The sequence below is a fragment of the Delphinus delphis genome, chromosome 16 (assembly GCF_949987515.2).
Source record: "Delphinus delphis chromosome 16, mDelDel1.2, whole genome shotgun sequence".
In the NCBI taxonomy this organism is placed as follows: Eukaryota; Metazoa; Chordata; class Mammalia; order Artiodactyla; family Delphinidae; genus Delphinus; species Delphinus delphis.
The window spans coordinates 41,073,873-41,094,275 of NC_082698.1; the positions used below are offsets into that span (position 1 = coordinate 41,073,873).

General features: G+C 34.9%; 1 protein-coding gene across 17 annotated transcripts in view; it reads right to left on the reverse strand.

Moving 5' to 3' along the window:
• PCDH15 (protocadherin related 15) overlaps positions 1–20,403 on the reverse strand; it is a 724,552-nt gene that overhangs the window by 224,531 nt on the left and 479,618 nt on the right. For 16 of the 17 annotated variants that reach the window (XM_060034587.1, XM_060034586.1, XM_060034585.1 and 13 more), the window contains 2 exons: positions 14,173–14,252; positions 4,489–4,582 (listed from right to left, as the gene is read on the reverse strand). In XM_060034587.1, coding sequence (XP_059890570.1) covers positions 4,489–4,582; positions 14,173–14,252 — 174 coding nt within the window. The remainder of the gene's footprint in view (positions 1–4,488; positions 4,583–14,172; positions 14,253–20,403) is intronic. The other variant, XM_060034582.1, reaches the window with a different exon arrangement.

Genomic DNA, 20,403 nt, shown 5'->3' on the forward strand with positions numbered 1-20,403 from the left:
CGTTCATGGGCCCGAGGGGTCAAAAACTGGACTTCCTAGCTACTAAGGAGGAGAAGTCCTGGTAAACACCCCATCCTTTCTGTTGCAAAATCAAGGAACATCTTCATACGTGACACAAGCTGGAAACTGCTCTGTCTAATCAAAGACTGAATATAGCACATGCTTTCTTGGGATCACTGAAGTTCTATACTCTATGAGTAATGCTGCATAAGGTCTAGACCAGGCCTTACTCAGATTAAAACTCAATAGTCAAGGGCTTCCCTGGTGGCGCAGTGGTTGAGAGTCCGACTGCCAATGCAGGGGACATGGGTTCGTCCCCTGGTCTGGGAAGATCCCATATGCCGCAGAGTGGCTAGGCCCGTGAGCCATGGCCGCTAAGCCTGCGTGTCCAGAGCCTGTGCTCCGCAACGGGAGAGGCCACAACAGTGAGAGGCCCGCGTACCACAAAAGAAAAAAGAAAAAAAAAAACTCAATAGTCAAATTTTGGTTGGATTAAGGTGATCTGTCCTTATTTTAACAGACATATATTAAATCTTCTTTTGAGCAATATAATTTTATTCCAAGCCTTTATAATTTTTCATATATAATGTCTAGTGGTCATTAAAAATATTACCAGGCATAGCAGAGAATTCTTGGGTATTGATAATGGCTTATTTCTTTATTTGTGTACTAGCTACATTGATGGGCTTATTTTGTGAAAATTTATACAGCTATTCAGTATGATTTGTATATATTTCTGTATTTAAAACTCCCAATAAAATTTTATTTAAAGAAATGTCAAAGACAAGCAGAACAGTGTTGTTTAGTCAAAGCCGGGAAACAACCTGAATGCCCACCAATAGTAGATGTTTATATAATAGATTGTGTTTTTTGCACATAATGGAATAACATGTGATACTAAGAATGTACAGACTACATTCACCTCAATGAATTTCATGAATGTAAGGCTGAGTGTACGAAGTCAGACACAACACAGTACACACTACATGATTCCAAATATATAAATTTCAAAGATTGGCAGAAATACTCCATTGTGATAGAAGTCAGGATAGGGATGACTTTTGTGAAGAAGGTAGAGTAGAAACTGGCATGATTGTAAGGCTGGGCTTCTGGAGTGCTAATTAATTTCTGTTTCTTGTTCTGAATAGTGATCATACAAGTATTTTCACTATGTGAAAATTCATTAAGCTGCACAGTTATGGTTTGTGCACTCTTCTGTGTGCATCTCTCCATGAAATCATTTAGTTTAAAGAATGCATGCACATCAACATACGCTTGTGTGTAGATATATATGGATATGTATAAATTTAAATGTCATCTGATTAGATGAAGTACAAGTCATGTTATTTTCTCCTTTTAACTTTTATATATTTTCCAAATTTTCTCTAAGAGAGCTACATTGCTTTAATAACAAAAATCAGTTTAACAAATGTTATTTCTTTAAAAGTTGTGTTAGAGTTAAAGCTAGTAAAAAGATTTAAAGCTAGTAAAAAGATGTGCCTTTATAGTAGCAGTAGTTCCCAATTTGCCTGAGGGTGAAGGAGACATTAAAATGGACAGCTGGGAGCCAAAATCTAAGAGTAGCCATGCTAGAGTTTGCTGACCTTCCTTCTAAATGCTTGCATAACGTGCCAGCCTATCTGTATTTCCCTTACTGGTGTCCATCCTATTCTTTAAAATTCCCATTCTTGACACTATGGAGTGGGATGATTTCAGCCTATACTGGGTCCTCAAAGGTTGTGGTCTGTAACTGGGTGGTATAGATGAGAACTGGATCACTAGGTGAACTAAGAAGTAAATAACAAATCCACCATTCCTGTGCTAATAGGGGCTGAAATTTATAGACCATATAGATGTATTTATCCATATCTTAGAGATAGTATATGAAATAAAGAATATCCATTTCTCTGGCAGAAATGTAAAGTAATAAACACACAGAGAATAACTTCCAGCTTATATATTTCTTGTAAAGTGGTCTGAAGATCACTTGCATCAGAATCACTTGGATTATCATTAAAAATGCAGATTTCTGGGCTACACATTAGAACTACTGACTCTATTCTGCAATATTCAAATTATATCTTTGCAATTTGTTTCACATAAATTGCTGGTAATCCTTTTATTTAAGAAAAGTCCATGCACCTGTGTTCTTATTAAATACCTTTCTTAAAACCTGTGATTATTAAGGCTAAACGGTTAATTTTACTATAATTCTACAAAGGACATAAGTTTAAATATTTAGATAAGAAAAGTGCTATCAAAATATGAGACTATTATTATTTTGTAATTACTTTCTTCTCCAACACCCCACTGTATGTGCACATGTATAAGTCGATCCCTAAAATTATATAAATGATGAAACTAACTGAAGAAGCTTTTGTTTGAAATCTAAATGTTTCTTTCCCTAGTGACATTCTCAGTACAAACTTTTGAAAATGAAACAAATTTGCTTAAAAGGATCATAATTTTAAAGCTGAATGAGACCTTATTCATTCTTAAAGAAAGAAAAATTGAGGGAACTAGAAATGCTAAGTGACCTGGCCAAGGAGAATTGAAATTAACAAGTAAATAACTGAAAGAAAAAAGAAAAAAAAAAGCTCTAGAAAGAACTAAGCCACTAATGTTAGCCCAGAACTTATTTTCAGTTTTTTATGTGGCCAAAGCCATAATTAGTAGACTGAAACTATGCCAGATAGCTTAATATGCTATTTCTTTCCCATCTTTACTGTTGTCTAAGAAATCTTACGTTTAAGGCCAGAGGTAAAAGGTGCTAGCTAATAATACTTCCATTAATTTCTGATTCATCATGTGACCTATCTCAAATGGTTGACCTAAAACCTCCTTATTAATTTTACTTCACTCTAATTATACCCCTTACTCCATGCTTAGTAATTCCCTCTTTTCCTTAGAATTTTCCCCCTCAGTTATTTCCTAGCCAAATTACACATTAAACTTTCATCATAAGTCAAGTTCTCAATTATTTTCTTCTTGAGATTCTCACTGACTTCTTTACATATATCTTATACAGGCACACTATATTAATTAAGGGGATTGCATATGTAGAAAGTAATCTTAGATTTTATTTTTATTGACTTGCCTAATCTCTAAGTGCCTTCTCTTGGCCTCACTATTTACTAAAACTGCTTTGTATATTTTATTTTCCACATATAGCTGTTTACCTAATGTTTGAAAAGTGGCAAGTAGCTTATTATGGGCAGATTGTTTACCAAATTTAAGTAATTATCCTTATCTATTTTTCTAATTTTTAATTAAGATGATAAAACTGTCTAGTATCAATTTTGTATGGTAAATTTTCTACAGCAATCCTCCTCAAAAAGCGTGAGGAGAGCATTATATACCCCCATCCAGTCTATTTTTTGATCAAAGAAGTCATTTCAAGTAAACTGGAGATATATTGCTATTTGAATTGGGTGAGTCTTCTAGACACTTATACTGAATTTGAAATTACTTCTAGAGAAAAGTGCTTAGTTGGCCCATATGCGCTAGACTAAAGACAAAAGCTACTTTGTGGCATAGAAATGGTGAAAAAAACAGTCTAATGAAGCACTGCTAATGAATGCATTGTTACAGTGCTTAAAAATCAGAATAGTGGTAGTTGTGGATGGGTAGATTGAAGAATACAATCAAATGATTTTAAAACACACCTACATAACTAAACAATTTATTTTTAATACTAATTTTTAGGTACAGAGGAAATAAAATTTATCTTCTCTAGAATTATGGGCCCTTTTAAACCATTTCAATCATCAAGGATTAGTCAAGATTCCAAGCGCCGCTTACAAATAACCTGTAGAATCAGCCAACTTGGTTTCCTAAGTGATTCAAGGTATTTATGCACAAATTCCCTTCCCTCCACTGTCCCCCACCCTCAAAAAAGTGACTTTAAAGGAAATAGATTCCAACATAGTAAAACTGCCAGAACTGCCAGTGCTGTGCTGGTGCTGGACACAATGAAATACTTCTTAGACTAAGTTAGATTTCATTTTCCCCATAAATTAGGTAAGAGAGCAAATTCCACGTATCTATTCTGTCAAGTCAAAGTTGCAGCTCCATAACAAATTCAGAATATAGGTTCATTGATTAAAAGAGCCCATTGGAGGGCTTCCCTGGTGGCGCAGTGGTTGAGAGCCCGCCTGCCGATGCAGGGGACAGGGGTTCGTGCCCCGGTCCGGGAAGATCCCACATGCCGCGGAGCGGCTAGGCCCGTGAGCCATGGCCGCTGAGCCTGCGCATCCGGAGCCTGTGCTCCGCAATGGGAGAGGCCACAACAGTGAGAGGCCCGGGTACCGCAAAAGAGCCCATTGGAGAAAAAAGCACTTTGAGTAATTTTAAGTAGTTGCTCCAAATGAAAAAGAGATTAATTCATGAATTCATGACTGTAATAAATTGTTTTAGAGTGTAAACTACAAGGTTCTCTCAGTTTCTTTAGGACTATTTTTAAAACCCTTTCCCAAAGAGAGTACTCACCCCATCTGGCCTGCCATCATTAGCAGTGACGATCAGAATGTAGCGATCAGTGCTTTCCCTGTCCAGTGCTTTCCCTAAGGTTAGAATCCCAGTACTAGTGACAGAGAAAACAAACAAACAAATGAGACAGAAAAAGATATTATGTCACAGGGAGTCTTTCTACTATTGTGAACTACTTTTGATAGTTTTTCTTTTTTTTTTTCCTTTCAGCAAACATAGCTTGAGTATTTAAGATGAACGATTCTAGGATTCATGCTGAAAATTGAAAAAGGCTTTTAAGGCTGTTGAGCCTCTTAGCAATAATGAAAAATTGCCAAACTGAATGAGATAAGTGAGTTGATTCTGTAGCTTCCAAGGAAAAAAAAACAAAACAAACTATGCTCAATTCATTACAGGAAGAAAGATATCTATCTTGTTTGTGATGATTTCAAAGGTAAAAGAGTCCATTAATCTTTAGCAGTTTCATAATGCTTTGAGTAAAAAAGTGATTTCTTTAATCTATATCACCACTCCCATTCATTGTCACATATGTGACCGCTACGGAAATGAAAACATCTAAATTTCATCTTTGATTAAACTATAGAGACTAAAATTTTTCTTCTTTCCAAATTTCAAAATAACTGAGTCTTACTGTAGAAAATTAGAAAATATACAGTGGAATATTAAAACTTTCATAGATATTATGGGTTTTTTAATATTTCTTTGTATTCTCTATTATAACCATATTTAAATACATTATAATTGCTTTCAAAAGAGCACTCAGGCTGCATATTTTACATTATTTTCAAGATAATATAATTTTATGAACATTCGTTCTCTCATTTTACAATTTATAAAAACAAACTCTTTTGTGGATACACTAACAATTTTACCATCTTTTTATTCTCTTGAAATTTAGATATTTCTTAAGTATTATGTATAATGGGAGATGAACAGGCTTTGGGAAAATTCTCATACTTAGAATACTTTTAATACTAATTCTTAACCTTTTCACTGTTTAGAATACATACTTTCAGATATTTAAGCTTTTATTCTCCCATGTAACTTGTTTTTATAACACTTTGGTCGCTTATTATGTTCTCTAAAACAAGTTCTACATTTATGTCTTAGATATTACAATCTGATGTTGTACATGGCATTTTAATTAAGGTCTAACAAGTATCTACTGTGAAGGAGAGGTTACATTAATTTAACAAAACATTAAAATATTTATCAAGTATAAAAGCATAATTTGTTTCTGATAGATAAAAGGCTTTCATTTTAATGCAAGTGCTTTTGTTGTTATAGTGGAATTTAAGCAATCCGCACCACATATGGTAGTTGAGTACAGAGAGTCAATGCCAAGGAATCAAAATCAGAGTCACAGTTACTCTGTTTTATTTTATTGTTGTTATTGATACGGACTAAAAAAAAAGTTCTAAACATATGGTATGACTATGAAAAACTGACTTTGCTCCTTGTACATTTTAAAATGTTTTGTCCAAATAGCTGAAAACCAATTCCCAGAGTAGTTTGTAACAATCAAATTTGGATCAACTTCCCATACTGCAGATGGTTCAGATAACCCCATTCTAAAATGACATTCAAAGAGAAAAGTAAATCATTGATTGCTTCTGAGACTTATTCACAAGTAACTTAAGAAATCTGAAAATCTATCCATAGTAAAATGAAAGAAAGAAGAAAATTCAGTTATTGTTTTCCATTTTTCTCCTCAGTTTAAGCTTCGACTCTATATTATGCCTTGTATATTAAATTAGAAAATCACTAGAAATTTATATTGTATTAGAATTTAGAGCCATATTATACCTAAATAGCTTATTTTTCATAGTCTGGTAATTATTATGGAAATAGTTCTTTGCTTAAGATGACGTGTGCCTTGTAAGATGATGTGTGCCAATGTCATAGACAGACAGGATATTTGGGAAATAGAAAAAGAGAGAAAAAATAGGTGCTGTCTTTTGGTATTCATAGCTGAAAGATTAGCTTATGAGTACACACAAGCATCCTTCCACAAAATTCCAGAAATAACTGGAAAGGAGGACTCTTGCTACCAGTTGAATGGAAGCTATAGAGCAGTATACATTAGGCTGCATTTAGAAATGCAGTAAATCTTATCAGTCCATATACTAAAAATACATAAGAATGACTCCTGATAAAACATCAATAATAGTGCTACTTAAATTTTACATAATTGAAAATATATTGCACAGGAGTGATGTCAGTGAAAATGGTGACGTAGACAGCTTGAAGAGGTGGTCTCTCCACAGAAGCATCGACAAAAGAAGCAGGAAGAATCAGAAACAACTTTGATAGGACAATGGAAAACAGTCAAAGGTTGACAGCACCCAAATGAAGGTAGAATTAAGAAAAAGGCAACTTAAAAATTGTAGTAAAGATTTGTTCCATTTTTACTTGTCCTTGTCCCAGCCCTTTCTGGCTTAGAGTAGTCTTAAAGATGGTGGTCAACATTCCCAGTGTGCCACTCTGGTCCTTGTTTCTGGAGGCAGCGAAACTATCCTTATTCACAAAGAATTGTGTTTATCTATTCCAACTGGTCTGGAGGCTGCCTGAAGGAATAATACATGGTTTTTGTCTCGTTTTGCCTAACTCAGAATTCACTCAAGGTGGAAAAGCAGTGGGTATTCCTGGAAAACAGTGTAAGTCAGGGAGCAACCTGCAGCCATCTGAAGCAATAGTTTATGTTTGAGGCATTCAGTGGAACACCAAAAGCCTGGCAGGAAAAACTGGGTAGAGAGTTTCTTGGAAAATTAGGGCATTCAAAAGTGCCCATGTATACTGGTGAATAGAATTGAGAGTCCAGAAATGAATCCATACGTCTGTGGCCAGTTGATTTTCAGCAAGAATGCCAAGATCATTCAATAGGGAAAGAATAATCTCTTCAACGAACAGTGCTGGGGCAATTGGAGATCTACATGCAAAAGAACGTAATTGGATTATCTCATACCATATACAAAATTTAACTCAAAATGGATCAAAAATCTATATGTAAGTACTGAAACCATAAAACTCTTAGACAAAAGCATAGGGATAAATCTTTATGATTTGGGGTTTGATAATGTATTCTTAAATATGATAACAACAGCATGAACAGCACAAAGAAAAATAGGGCTTCCCTGGTGGTGCTGTGGTTAGGAATCTGCCTAACAATGCAGGGGACACGTGCTCCAGCCCTGGTCCAGGAAGATCCCACATGCCGCGGAGAAACTAAGCCCATGTGCTACAACTACTGAGCCTGCACTCTAGAGCCTGTGAGCCACAACTACTGAAGCCCGCGTGCCACAACTACTATAGCCCGTGCGCCTAGAGCCCATGCTCCACAACAAGAGAAGTCACCGCAATGAGAAGCCTGCACACTGCAACAAAGAGTAGCCCCCCGCTCGCCACAACTAGAGAAAGCCCGTGCACAGCAACAAAGACCCAACACAGCCAAAAATAAATAAAATAAATTTAAAAAAAGTAAATAAATAAACAGAATAGCAAATGTATTTAAAAAAATAGATATATTGATCTTCCTCAAATTAAAATTTTTTTGTGCATCAAAGTACAGTATCAAGAAAGTAAAAAAAAACCTACAAAATGGGAGAAAATATTTGCAAATCATATATCTAAATAAGGGTCTGGTTCTCCAAATATATAAAGGACTCCATACAACTCAACAGCAAAAAAGACAAACAACCCAATAAAAAATTGGCAAAGAATAGATACTTCTCCAAAGAAGATATACAAATGGCAAATTAGCACATGAAAACATGCTCAACATCATTAGTCATCAGGGGAATACAAATCAAAGCTACAATGAAATAGTACTTCATACTCACTAGAATAATTAACAAAACAGATGGGAAAATAATGTGTTGATGAAAACACGGAGGTACTGAAACACTTGTACATTGCTGGTGGGAATGTAAAACGGTTCAATCACTATGGAAAACAGTTTGGCAGTTCCTCAAAAAGTAAATGATTACAATGTGACCCAGCAATTCCAATTCTGGGTATACATTCAAAAGAATTGAAAACAGGTGCTTAAATACATGTATATTTGTGTGTGCTTAAATACATGTATCTATGTGTGTCTGTATGTGTGTGGATATTAGCAGTATCCACAATGACCAAAACAGAAAAACAGCCCAAATTTCCATCAATGTATGAATGGATAAACAAACTGCTGTGTACACATGTAACAGAACATTATGCAGTTATAAAAAGGAAAGAAGTACTGAGATATGCTTCAACATGGAAGAACTCTGAAACATTAGGCTAAGTGAAAAAAGCCAGACACAAAAGGTCACATACTGTGTCATTCTATTTATAGGAAATATCCAAAATAAATAAATCCATAGAGGCAGAACACAACTTGGTGGTTGTCAGTGGTGGAGGGGAAGGGCAAGTAGGGAGTAACTGCTTAACCGAGTTGTGTTTCCTTTTGGAATGATGACGATGTTCCTGAACTAGATAGAATTGATAGTCATACAACATTGTGATCTACTAAATGCCACTGAATTGTTGACTTTAAAATGGTTAATTTTATGCTATGTGAATTTAACCTCAATTATATTAATTATATTGCACAGAATTCCCTCACCAAACACTGAGGCTATATTCCTGAAATGTATTGTGATTGACAAAATCAAGCTCTTTTATACAATGAGTTGGTTTGCCAAACCATAAAAATGGTATTCAAAAGTTGTTTAAACAATGTAGATAAAAAGTAGTGGAGGGTATCAACTTCCAAACAAACCAACCTTCTATTTAAGTGTTCATTTTCCCAAATTGCATCATTTATTAGGAAATATTGCAGCAGCATAATTATGCACTGAAAGAGATTATCTCACAGGTTTCATGCTTTGTGTTCTTCCATTAATCTTTTTCAATACCTTCTACTGATTGTGATTAACATCATTTATACTTACAAGTGTCTGAGTCTTTGGCAGATTTATCATGCTGATTTGGGCATCATTTTTCAGGCCTTAAAATGATATTTAGAGAGGGTAAAATATACCTCAAAATGTATGATTGCTTCTAGTTTGATATGGCATTCCATGTTGAACAGTAATTAGTGATTAACAAACACAGACCAATAGAAAGAGTTAGATATTGGTAGACATTTAGGTAAGTTGATGGAGGCATGAACCAGCTGTGTGAGAAGGGTGATCTGAGCATATATTTTGAGAGTAGAGCTTACAGAAAAATATGCATATCATCTTTCTTACATGTTAATCTTCAGTGTAGCTCAAACTGATATGAAAAACATGAGCTTTAAATTTAGTGTCAAAATTAATTTAGTCACATAGAGAGAAATAAAAATGCCAGTGAAGATATAAAATTTTCAAATAAAGTTCTAACAAGGGGCAGAAATAACTCTGAGGTTCTTTTGTTTAGCACTTAGCCTTTAAGTGTTACATCACATGCCTTATGCTACAATGATGACATCAATAAGAATTCCTCAATTTCCTGCAATAAATAACAAATATTTTGCCATAATACTTGCAGAGGAAATTTCCTACATCTTGCTTAAATATTTACTTATAAATGAATGTTTGCTGAATAAATATTTGCTGAATCATATGCAACTATTAGCACAGACATAAAAAGTTATTAAAATAATGCATTACACTACAGAACCATAAAGATCTGGCCGTTTAATACATAACATTAACTGATTTACATAATGAATGATTGTGATCTTTAAGGAACAAGCATTTTTCTTTAAAGAATAAGTTTCTTTCCTGGCCATATGACTAATCCAATTCATTAAAATGTCATACAGTGTGACAGAAAGAGAAAAACAAATACCGTATGCTAACACATATATATGGAATCAAAAAAAATAAAGGGTCTGATGAACCTAGGGGCAGGACAGGAATAAAGACACAGACATAAAGAATAGACTTGCGGATGTGGGGAGGGGGAAGGGTAAGCTGGGACGAAGTGAGAGAGTAGCATTGACATATATACACTACCAAATGTAAAATAGATAGCTAGTGGGAAGCAGTTGCATAGCACAGGGAGATCAGCTAGGTGCTTTGTGACCACCTAAAGGGGTGGAATAGGGAGGGTGGGAAGGAGACCCAAGAGGGAGTTGATATGGGGATATATATACACATATAGCTGATTCACTTTGTTATACAGCAGAAACTAACACAACATTGTAAAGAAATTATACTCCAATAAAGATGTTAAAAAAAAATAAAGCTATGACACTGAAAAAAAATGCATATAACAATTCAACACTTGGTAAATCCACACTAGCACTGAAATGAATATTCATTACAACTAATATTTTTTAAAGAATTATAAAAATGTTTTGGTATATTTGTATTTCAATGGAAAAAAAGGTAAGGTAATGAATGGTATTGTAATGATTATTGTTAAAATTGGCATTATAGCATAAAATAATATTTAATGTAAACAATAAGCAAGTACTTTTTTTGTTGTTTTAAGAAGAAAAATGTAACCAAAATCACTATTTATATGAACTGAAGCATCTGATAAGACAGAATATGATTTCTTTTCTATTATTTTTTGAGAGAGCATCTGAATTATTCAAATCCTTAAAACTTACATAGAAGTGGTGATGCAAATTTGCACAAGTATCTCAGAAGTTTCAAAGAGGGAAGGGATTAAAATATCAATATTTCCCCCATTTCAAATGTGTTGAAATATATTGCTAAGGGTCTAGCCTAGCCTATAATTATCAATGGGAACAACAGCAATGAAGTGGCTGAAATAAAATTACCATAAGATAAAAGGCAATGAGCGCAGTGTACTGGACCCTGTATGATCATCAACAGAGACCATACAATCATCACAGAGTCCTGCCCTACTCTAGCTGTCTACTCTAGGAAGCTGTCTACTCTAGGAAGTCCTGCCCTACTCTAGCTGTCTACTCTAGGAAGAAGTTTGCATTTAAGGATATTTCTGTCTGTTTAGGTCAATTCAGACAAAGAGGATGCTGCATTGACATCTTTCACACTTTAAAGAACCTCTGTAACCAACTAGGTGTGTCTGTTCGGTTTCAAAAGCATAAATTAGAGAGTAGTAGACAAACACTTGCTAGGGTAGCAGCACGAGTGAGAATGTCTTTGATAAAACTGGTAGCTCATTAGATTTCACAACCAGCAGTTTTAAAATCCTTCAGCATCAAGAGAAAAACAGATAAACACAGGAATGGAAATCTTTAACAGAGAAAGTAAGACCAGGGCAGGTGAAAACTTCACTGTTTTCTTATTTTTATCAGTTTTATTAACATATAATTCACATATCATTGAATTCACCGATTTAAAGTGTACAATTCAATAAATTTTAGCATATTTTCAGAGTAGTTCAACCATCACCACAATCAATTTTAGAATATTTTCACCACTGTACCCATTAGCAGTCATTCCCTATTCTCTGTCAGCCCCCAGCCTCAGGCAACCAGTAGTCTACTTTCTGTCTCTATAGATTGGCCTATTCTGGACATTTAATACAAATGGGATCAAACCAAATGTGTTCTTTTGTGAATGATTTCTTTCATTTAGTATGTTTTCAAGGTTCATGCATGTTTCAGTACTTATTCTCCTTTATTGCTGAATAATACTCCACTGTATGGATACACATTTTGTTAATTCATTTCATCTGTAGACAGACATTTGGGTTGTTTTCCACATTTTGCCATTGTAAATAATTCTGTTATAAACATTTCTGTGCAACTTTTTACGTGAACATAACATTTTCATTTCTCTTGAATAGACACGAGTGGAACTGCTGAGTTATATGGTAACTCTATGCTTAACATTTAGAGGAAATGAGAAATAGTTTTCCAGAGTGTACATTTTACATTCCCACCAGAAATATATGAGAATTCTGATATTTCCACATCTTTACCCATGTATGCTATTTCCTTTGTTTTTCATTATAGCTATTATAAGAGGATGTGAAGTGGTTATTTCATGATTGTAATTTGATTTCCCTAATGACTAGTGATTATGAGCATATTTCCACATGCTTATTGGCCATTCATATATCTTCGAAGAAATGTCTATTTAAATTTTTGTTCATTTTTACTTAGATTATTTATCTGCTTATTTTTGAGATATACTAGTTCTTTACATATCCTTCATATATTTAAAATATTTTCTTTCAGTCTGTGGGGTTGTCTTTCACTTTCTTGATGGTGCCATTTGAATCACATTTTTTCAAATTTTGATGAGGTGCAACTCATTAGTCTTTTTCTTAATCACTTTTGCTTTTTGTATCATATCTAAGAAATCATTGCCTAACCCAAATCATGATTTACATCTGTATTTTCTTCTTCATTATATAGTTTAATCACTTATATTTAGGTCTGTGGTTCACTTTGAGTTAATTTTTACAGACAGTGTGAGGTAAAGACCCAACTTCATTCCTTTGCATGCTGTCTCAGCTTCATTTATTGAAAAGATTATTCTTTCCTAATTAGATTGTCTTGGCCATTTTTTTTTTTTTTGGAAATCAATGGACCATAAATATTAGGGGTTATTTTTGGATTCTTAAGTTTATCCTAGTAATCCAGACATCTATTCTTATACCAGTACCACACAGTCCTGATTACTGTAAAGTGTCCCTTTTACAAAGTTTTCTTTCTTTAAGAATGATTGTAAATTATAATTACTTATGATTAGTATGTACCTACGGGGGAAAATTCAAAATAGTAAATCTCTCCATTTTTTAAATGGAAGTTTATTCATCTGTGAAATCTAAAAATCTGGGAAATATTGTATCCAGGCACACAAACTCATGGCTGTACCACCCTCGTCAATGCAAAGTTGCACGTGTTTTTTTCTTACAAGATCAAGTGACCACACAGGGTTCTCTTGATTTGGCATTGTGTACCACATGTTCCTGAGACTGAAGCAGAGCCTGGCTAATTTGTCAAATTTTTCACTTTATACTCATGGGCTACATTTAGATTTCCATCCTTTTAGGGAGTAAAACCACTCAGGACCACACAGAAAACAACAGAGAGATAGCAAGAACATCTCTTTGACAGCCAGCCACACGTAAAAACAGAGCGGCTACTTTGCTGTTGAAGAAGAGAAACAAAGCTAACGTCAATGCCTTCTTTAATGCCTGCTGTCAGTTTCCTCAGTAGTTAAGACTGACATTATCTCTGATATGTTCAGAGAGGTGAGCAGAATGACATGGACATAGACCTCAAAGGGGCTTAGAATGGGAATGAAATATTTTTATCTTAGCTTTTTTAGAGTATACCTATATTACTCAAAAATTGAAGGATGGACTTTGGTGGCACCTTAAATGTATCTGAATTACACTTTTTCTTACAAAATTCCCTTTGAACAATTTAGTGCCAAGTTACTCTTTGTAGAAATATCCTTGTTATTATGCGTAGCTGACAATTTTAAAGGGATCTAATTAATCCCAGGTTATACCTGCAAATGAACTGTTTCCACCTCAGTGGATTTTACCTAGTAAAATTTTTTAAAATAAATAAACAGTGTCCTGGGTATGATTTCTGGATTCAGAATTATCCCCCGCAGCTCTCATTAACACTCATAGAAAAGAAAAGTAAAATAAAACTATAAACAGCTGAAAGTCTCTGATTAGAAATCTGTCCTCTTGCTACCAGTACACTGTTTAACATTTTAAAAAGAAAAATAAATTTAGAAATTATTTTTAACTTACGTTTCTGAAAGATTAAAAACTCGCTGTGGATCTCCTTTCTCAATGGCATATGTTATTGGATCTCCCTCTCGATCAGTTGCCTTCAGAGAGAAAACATACTTTAATTATCAAGTAATTGATATGTCTTCCATTCAGTACAGTATAATATAGAAACTTGAAACTAATAGCACAGAAGATCCATGATACCTTAAAGTATAAAGATGAAAACACGGGCAAATGGCTAGATGTAAAATAAAGAATTTCATATCTGATCCCAGCATTTCTGTCATTTTATGTCATCTGAAAGTTGTAACAATGAATAAGAATAATATCTCCTGAATGTATTCATAATCTTATCTGGTAGAGAAATACAGTAATGATTTTCCTATGGTTTACTTATTTAATTTTATATGAATAATTCAAACAAATATGTTGGAGTCTACATAAATGTTTACAGTGTCAAGAAATTATTTAATGCACTATTTTTTCTTTTTCTGCTCAGAATATATTGTCTGCAAAGCTTTATGGTTAAGAATTCTGAATCTGAAGCCAGAGAGCCTGAATAAAAAACTGGGCTCCATTTACTAATTGTGTGATTGTTTCTTAATTTCTTCATTTGTAAAATGAGAACTATAACAATATAAAAGTTAATAGATGTTGAGAGGTTTAAGTGAAATAATCTATATTAAAACACAGACTAAATCTGGCATATTGTAAGTTTCAGTAAATATTAACCTTTTTTTCCCTTTTTCACTCAAGTCATAGTAGAAAAAATCTACAGCTTCTGACTTTGAGTTCTGAGTTTCTCTTACCCAAAATAAAGATACACACTGTATATTGTGGCACTGGAGTCTGGGATTTTACCATCTAAAATATCCAATAATTTCCTTTTCAATTATCCATTAAGTCCCCTTATGGAAGACTTGGGTGAAGAAAGAAATCTGGATGATATAAAAGGGATGGGCGAGGGATCTGCCTAAGCATGACCCCAGGGGGAGGGGAAATCTTGTTTGTTTATAAGTTACTCGGCTGGCAGAGATACCAACCTCTCTGATGGGCAGGCACTGCCCTGAAGTTGGCAGGACCTACAAAAGTGGTGGTTATGTTGGGTCTTTTCAAACACCGGACAATAACCATTCCAGCCATAAGAGGCTGATTATGAAATCCCATGTCCTGACCAACAGGGAGCACCATTTCTGCAGGTAGATTACATGGCTTTGACATGGATTTCAGAGCCCTGGTCATGGGACAGCCCTATCAACTACCACAGTGGATGGGTGGCCAGAAACCTCTCTTGGACCACATAAACTCCAGAGTCCAGGGACAACTGAGTAATAACGTAATATTTACTAAATGCCAGGTTTTGTGGGAGGAGCTTTGTAGGATTAGTTAAAAGTGTCTCCTCCATAAAACACTTCCTTCACATGGCTTCCGTAACATCCTATTCTCCTGCTTTTAATTCTACCTTATCAGCTACTACCTCTTTTCCTTGGCTGATTTTTCCTCATCTATAAGACATATTTACATAGGATGCTCCAAAGGTTTCTTCTTGGACTTCACTTACTTTGTCAACCTCATCCAGCTGCAGAGCTTTAAAACTCTTTCTATGTTGAAGACTCTCATATCTCTAAACCAGCCCTGTCCTCTGAATTTCAGACCTATATCCAATTGCCTGTTTGATCCCCAATTAGATCAATTATAAACACCCCCAATTTTAAATGTTAAAACTCCCCAATCCTGATCTCTCTCTGCTACTCTCCCACTGCTCAAGAAGACAACAACCTGCTGCTTTCAGTATTCATTATCTCAGTAAATAGCAGAAACTACATCCTTCTACTTGCTTGACCTTAACTGAACATTCTTACTCCCCAGGGTAATCCTCCGTAAATTCCATTGGGTCTATATTTAGAATATCTGCAGTTATCTGGCTGTCTCTGAACTCCAAATAACATCTCCCTCATGGATTATGTAATAACCATCTGACTAGTGCTCCTGCTTTCTCCTTTGCACCTTCACCGCAGCCCTTTTTTTTTTTTTTTTTTGGCGGTACACGGGCCTCTTACTGCTGTGGCCTCTCCCATTGTGGAGCACAGGCTCCGGACGCACCGGCTCAGCGGCCATGGCTCACGGGCCCAGCCGCTCCGTGGCATGCAGGATCCTCCCGGACTGGGGCACGAACCCGTGTCCCCTGCATCGGCAGGCGGACTCTCAACCACTGCGCCACCAGGGAAGCCCCACAGCCCATTTTTAATTAAGCAAAGTAACCATTTTTCCCAGGCCAAGATTTTATTTTTTAGTAAGGCTATGGCATTATTATCCATTATTACACACACACACACACACACACACACAAATAGAATAAAATAGTAAAATATAATGAAATAATAAACTACTTATGATAATACCTTTGAAACATTCAAATTAAATCTAAAATTTTAAATTTCATTAAATTAATATAATGTAAGGGCAAGGGCAGAGAGTGAGAAACAAAATAAACACCTACACACAGTCAATGGGATTAATAGTACATGGTTGATATTTTCCCCTTGTTTTTTGTCCTTTTCCAGACAAGTATTAATAAAAAAGATAAAATGGAACTACAAATAATGATACTCGGTTAACTTACTGGAGAAACACAGAATTATGCTGTATCTGGAGACTACATTTTATCACTAAAAAGTTCACACTAAATGTTTTCTGTTGTTTTCCTCTTTCAATCAGTCATTTTAATGTCATATTGTTATAGACATTATCAATTTCTTTGTTTTTGGTATGTGGTTATTGTTGTTTTTGAGAGAAAATTTATTGTCTTGTGTTTTCATAAAAGCCAGAAGAAATATTCTGAAGCAAGATAACTTTGTGTAAACAACTTTAAATCCAGATTAATGTTAAACCTTTCTTCTAATGTATCAGATCTACTCTAATATTTAATATTATTTTTGTGGGATGAGAGCACTGTGAAAGCTGTTACTTTGTTTATACAAGTCATTATTTTGTTAAGTTACTAAAATAAAAATAGAGAGGAATTCCTAGAGGACTCTCAATGTTTTTTTCAGCCCAATTAATTACTTTCGGTCCCTGAGGTACTGTGGAATATTTCTTCAGTTTTGTTTGACCATTTAAATACCTCAAACTTTTAAGGATTGTTAGAGTCAATAATTTGCCTATTTCATTCACATGTGAGGTTGTGCCCTTACTGGAAACTTTGAAGACCCAGGATTTAGAAGCTAATTCTATTTGATTGTTTTCTTCTTTTTATCCTCTTAGCCAATCCTTTGTTGTTGTTTCAGGATCTGTGGCAAACAGTGTAGTAATTAGGGAGGATTCATAATTTCTCAGTCAACTAAACAAGGCGGAATGGTGCTATCTAGATCAGAGTTCTGAAATCTATCCATTACATGTGTTAGCACTTGTTTAAATACCATGTATCTCTATGTACCAACATCAAAAGGGAGAAATAATTCATAATAATTGGAAAAATCAGCAGAAACAATAATTCTTGGAGTATTAAGATTTGATAATGTGCATATGTGTGACCTAAAATATATTTCTAAAAACATTTTTAAAATAGGTTTTTTTTCTATATATGAGTCTAGCCAGCCTTCTCTACATGATGGGCAGAGATTTATATATGATATAGAATAGTGAATCCTTAAGTTAAAATTTTCTGACTGCTTATTAGATGTCAGACATTATATCTGCATGCCTTATCTCTTTTAAGCCTTGCAATAACCTTATAGTCAAAAGGGAAATGCAGAAGACATCAATTCTATTACTCTCTCTGTCACCATTCCAATTAGAGTTCTGTATAATTAATTGGAAGATACACCTTTTTTTTTTAATCTAGAGATAATAGTGACTGTTTCATCTTTAAAAAGGAGAGTCTACTATTAGTTAATATTTTCCATAATATAACAGATAGGAATTACTCAGCCTTAGTACAAAAACATTTCTTATGCCTTTATTTTTGATTAGTCAATTCTGATACGAGCTCTTTACTCAAGATCTGAGAGAAGTATAACAGTAGGCATCTCCCCTGGGCTTATCATAGAGTTTACTGGGTAGGCTCTGCAGCCAAGCACCTGGGTTCCAGACCTGGTTATATATTATCTCTCAGGCAAGATACCTAACTTCAATATCAACAACAATATTCACTTATTAATTCAACAAATATTTATTAAATAGCTACACTGTGTTAAGCACTGGGACTTCAGCAGAGAACAACACAGACAAAAATGTTTCCTTTGTGCAGCTTACACTGTAGTGTGGGAGTCAGAGAAAAAATAAAATAATTATCAATTTATAGGTATTTATATAGAATATATTATATATAATTATTTATATAGAATATATATTATAGTTATATATAATTTATATATAAAATTATATATATATAATTAACATATATTTATATAATATGGTTTTCAGATCCATATAAGTGCTACAAAAATATAAAACAATTCAGGAAGGACATATGGAAGGGTAGGGTGAGAGTTTGCACTTACAAAGAGGTTACCAGGAAAGCTATCAGAAAAATGTAAAAATTTGGCAGGACAGGAATAAAGACATAGACATAGAGAATGGACTTGAGGACACAGAGAGGGGGAAGGGTTAGCTGGGACGAGGTAGGAGAGTAGCATGGACATATATACACTACCAAATGTAAAATAGATAGCTACTGGGAAGCAGCTGCATAGCACAGGGAGATCAGCTAGGTGCTTTGTGATCACCTAGAGGGGTGGAATAGGGAGGGTGGGAGGGAGACACAAAAGGGAGGGGATATGGGGATACATGTATACGTACAGCTGATTCATTTTGTTGTACAGCAGCAACTAACACAACATTGTGAAGCAATTATACTCCAATAAAGATGTTAAAAAAAATTGGCAAACGTTTGTAAAAGGTGAGAGAGCAAGTCGTGTGGGGAAAGGCCCTCCAGGTGGAGGGCAGAGCAAGTTAAAAGGTCCTGAGGTGGATACATGCCTAATGAGTTTGAGGAAGAGCAAGCACCTGGAAGACTTGCTCAGGTTTTGCTTGGCCTCAGGTAAACAACCTGAGTTATTTAACCTCAGGTTAAATGATTGACTGACGCTCACTTTGGATAGCTAGCAAGTAATGCAATTGAGTCATTGGTTTGCTGATACATGTTTACAGCATGTGAACTAAAATAAAGCAAGTTTTTCCTTTATTATTGCTTGACAAAGAGTATCTTTAAAGGGCTTCCCTGGTGGCGCAGTGGTTGAGAGTCCGCCTGCCGATGCAGGGGACACAGGTTTGTGCCCTGGTCCAGAAAGATCCCACATGCCGCAGAGCAGCTGGGCCCATGAGCCATGGTTGCTGAGCCTGTGCGTCCGGAGCCTGTGCTCCGCAACGGGAGAGGCCACAAGAGTGTCTTTAAAGATTGAACCAACTCTTCCTTCTAGTCTGCTCAAGCAGATTACCCACTGCATCTAAATTCAAGTCACCCATTTTTCAGAAGCACCAACAGGAACCCAAAAGGATTTATCTAAATAAGCAGTGTGCTTAGAGACTGGAAAATAGGAATTTTGAAAAAGAAAACAAATCTTTTATAAACTAATATTCTGTTCATGTTAAAGATGAACACAACCACCAAATACCACCTGGTAGAGTGCACTTTATGCACACAGAATGATTCTACACATTTCACAGGACGTTAAGACAAAGTACTTGCCCATAGGGATTCTAAAATAGATAAAATGAACATATTTAGATGGTCTTTTCTTTTCTCACTTAGGCAAACAAGTTCTGATTTATGTTATTAAACTGCTTGAGAGCAGGAACTGAAGCTTTCAATTCAGGACAGCAGTTTTTCCAAAAATGTGTGTGCACTCCTGGGATTAAATTATTGGTCTTTTAACAAAGTAATAATGTTTATGAATATATTTTAGTATGACTTAATCTTTTTATTTTTATGTCAAGTAGTGTTTTGTCGTTTATCATTCTGATATAAAATTTCCTTTCTGAGATAAGTTCATTTATGTAAAAAAGTCAGTTTATTCAATTTACTTTAAAAAAAGTAAATAATATGCAAATATAGCACATCTGAAACTTAAAAATGCAGCTAATCTAGAATGACACTGTATTACATGAGCATCCCTTAAGACCTTTCATCCTGTCCATTTATTATACTATATTTGGCTACTTCATTCACTTTCTCTCTTCGTATATGATTATGATTATTAACACTTTCTCCTCAGGTCTCCAGCTTATCCTACCCCATCTTTATTCTCA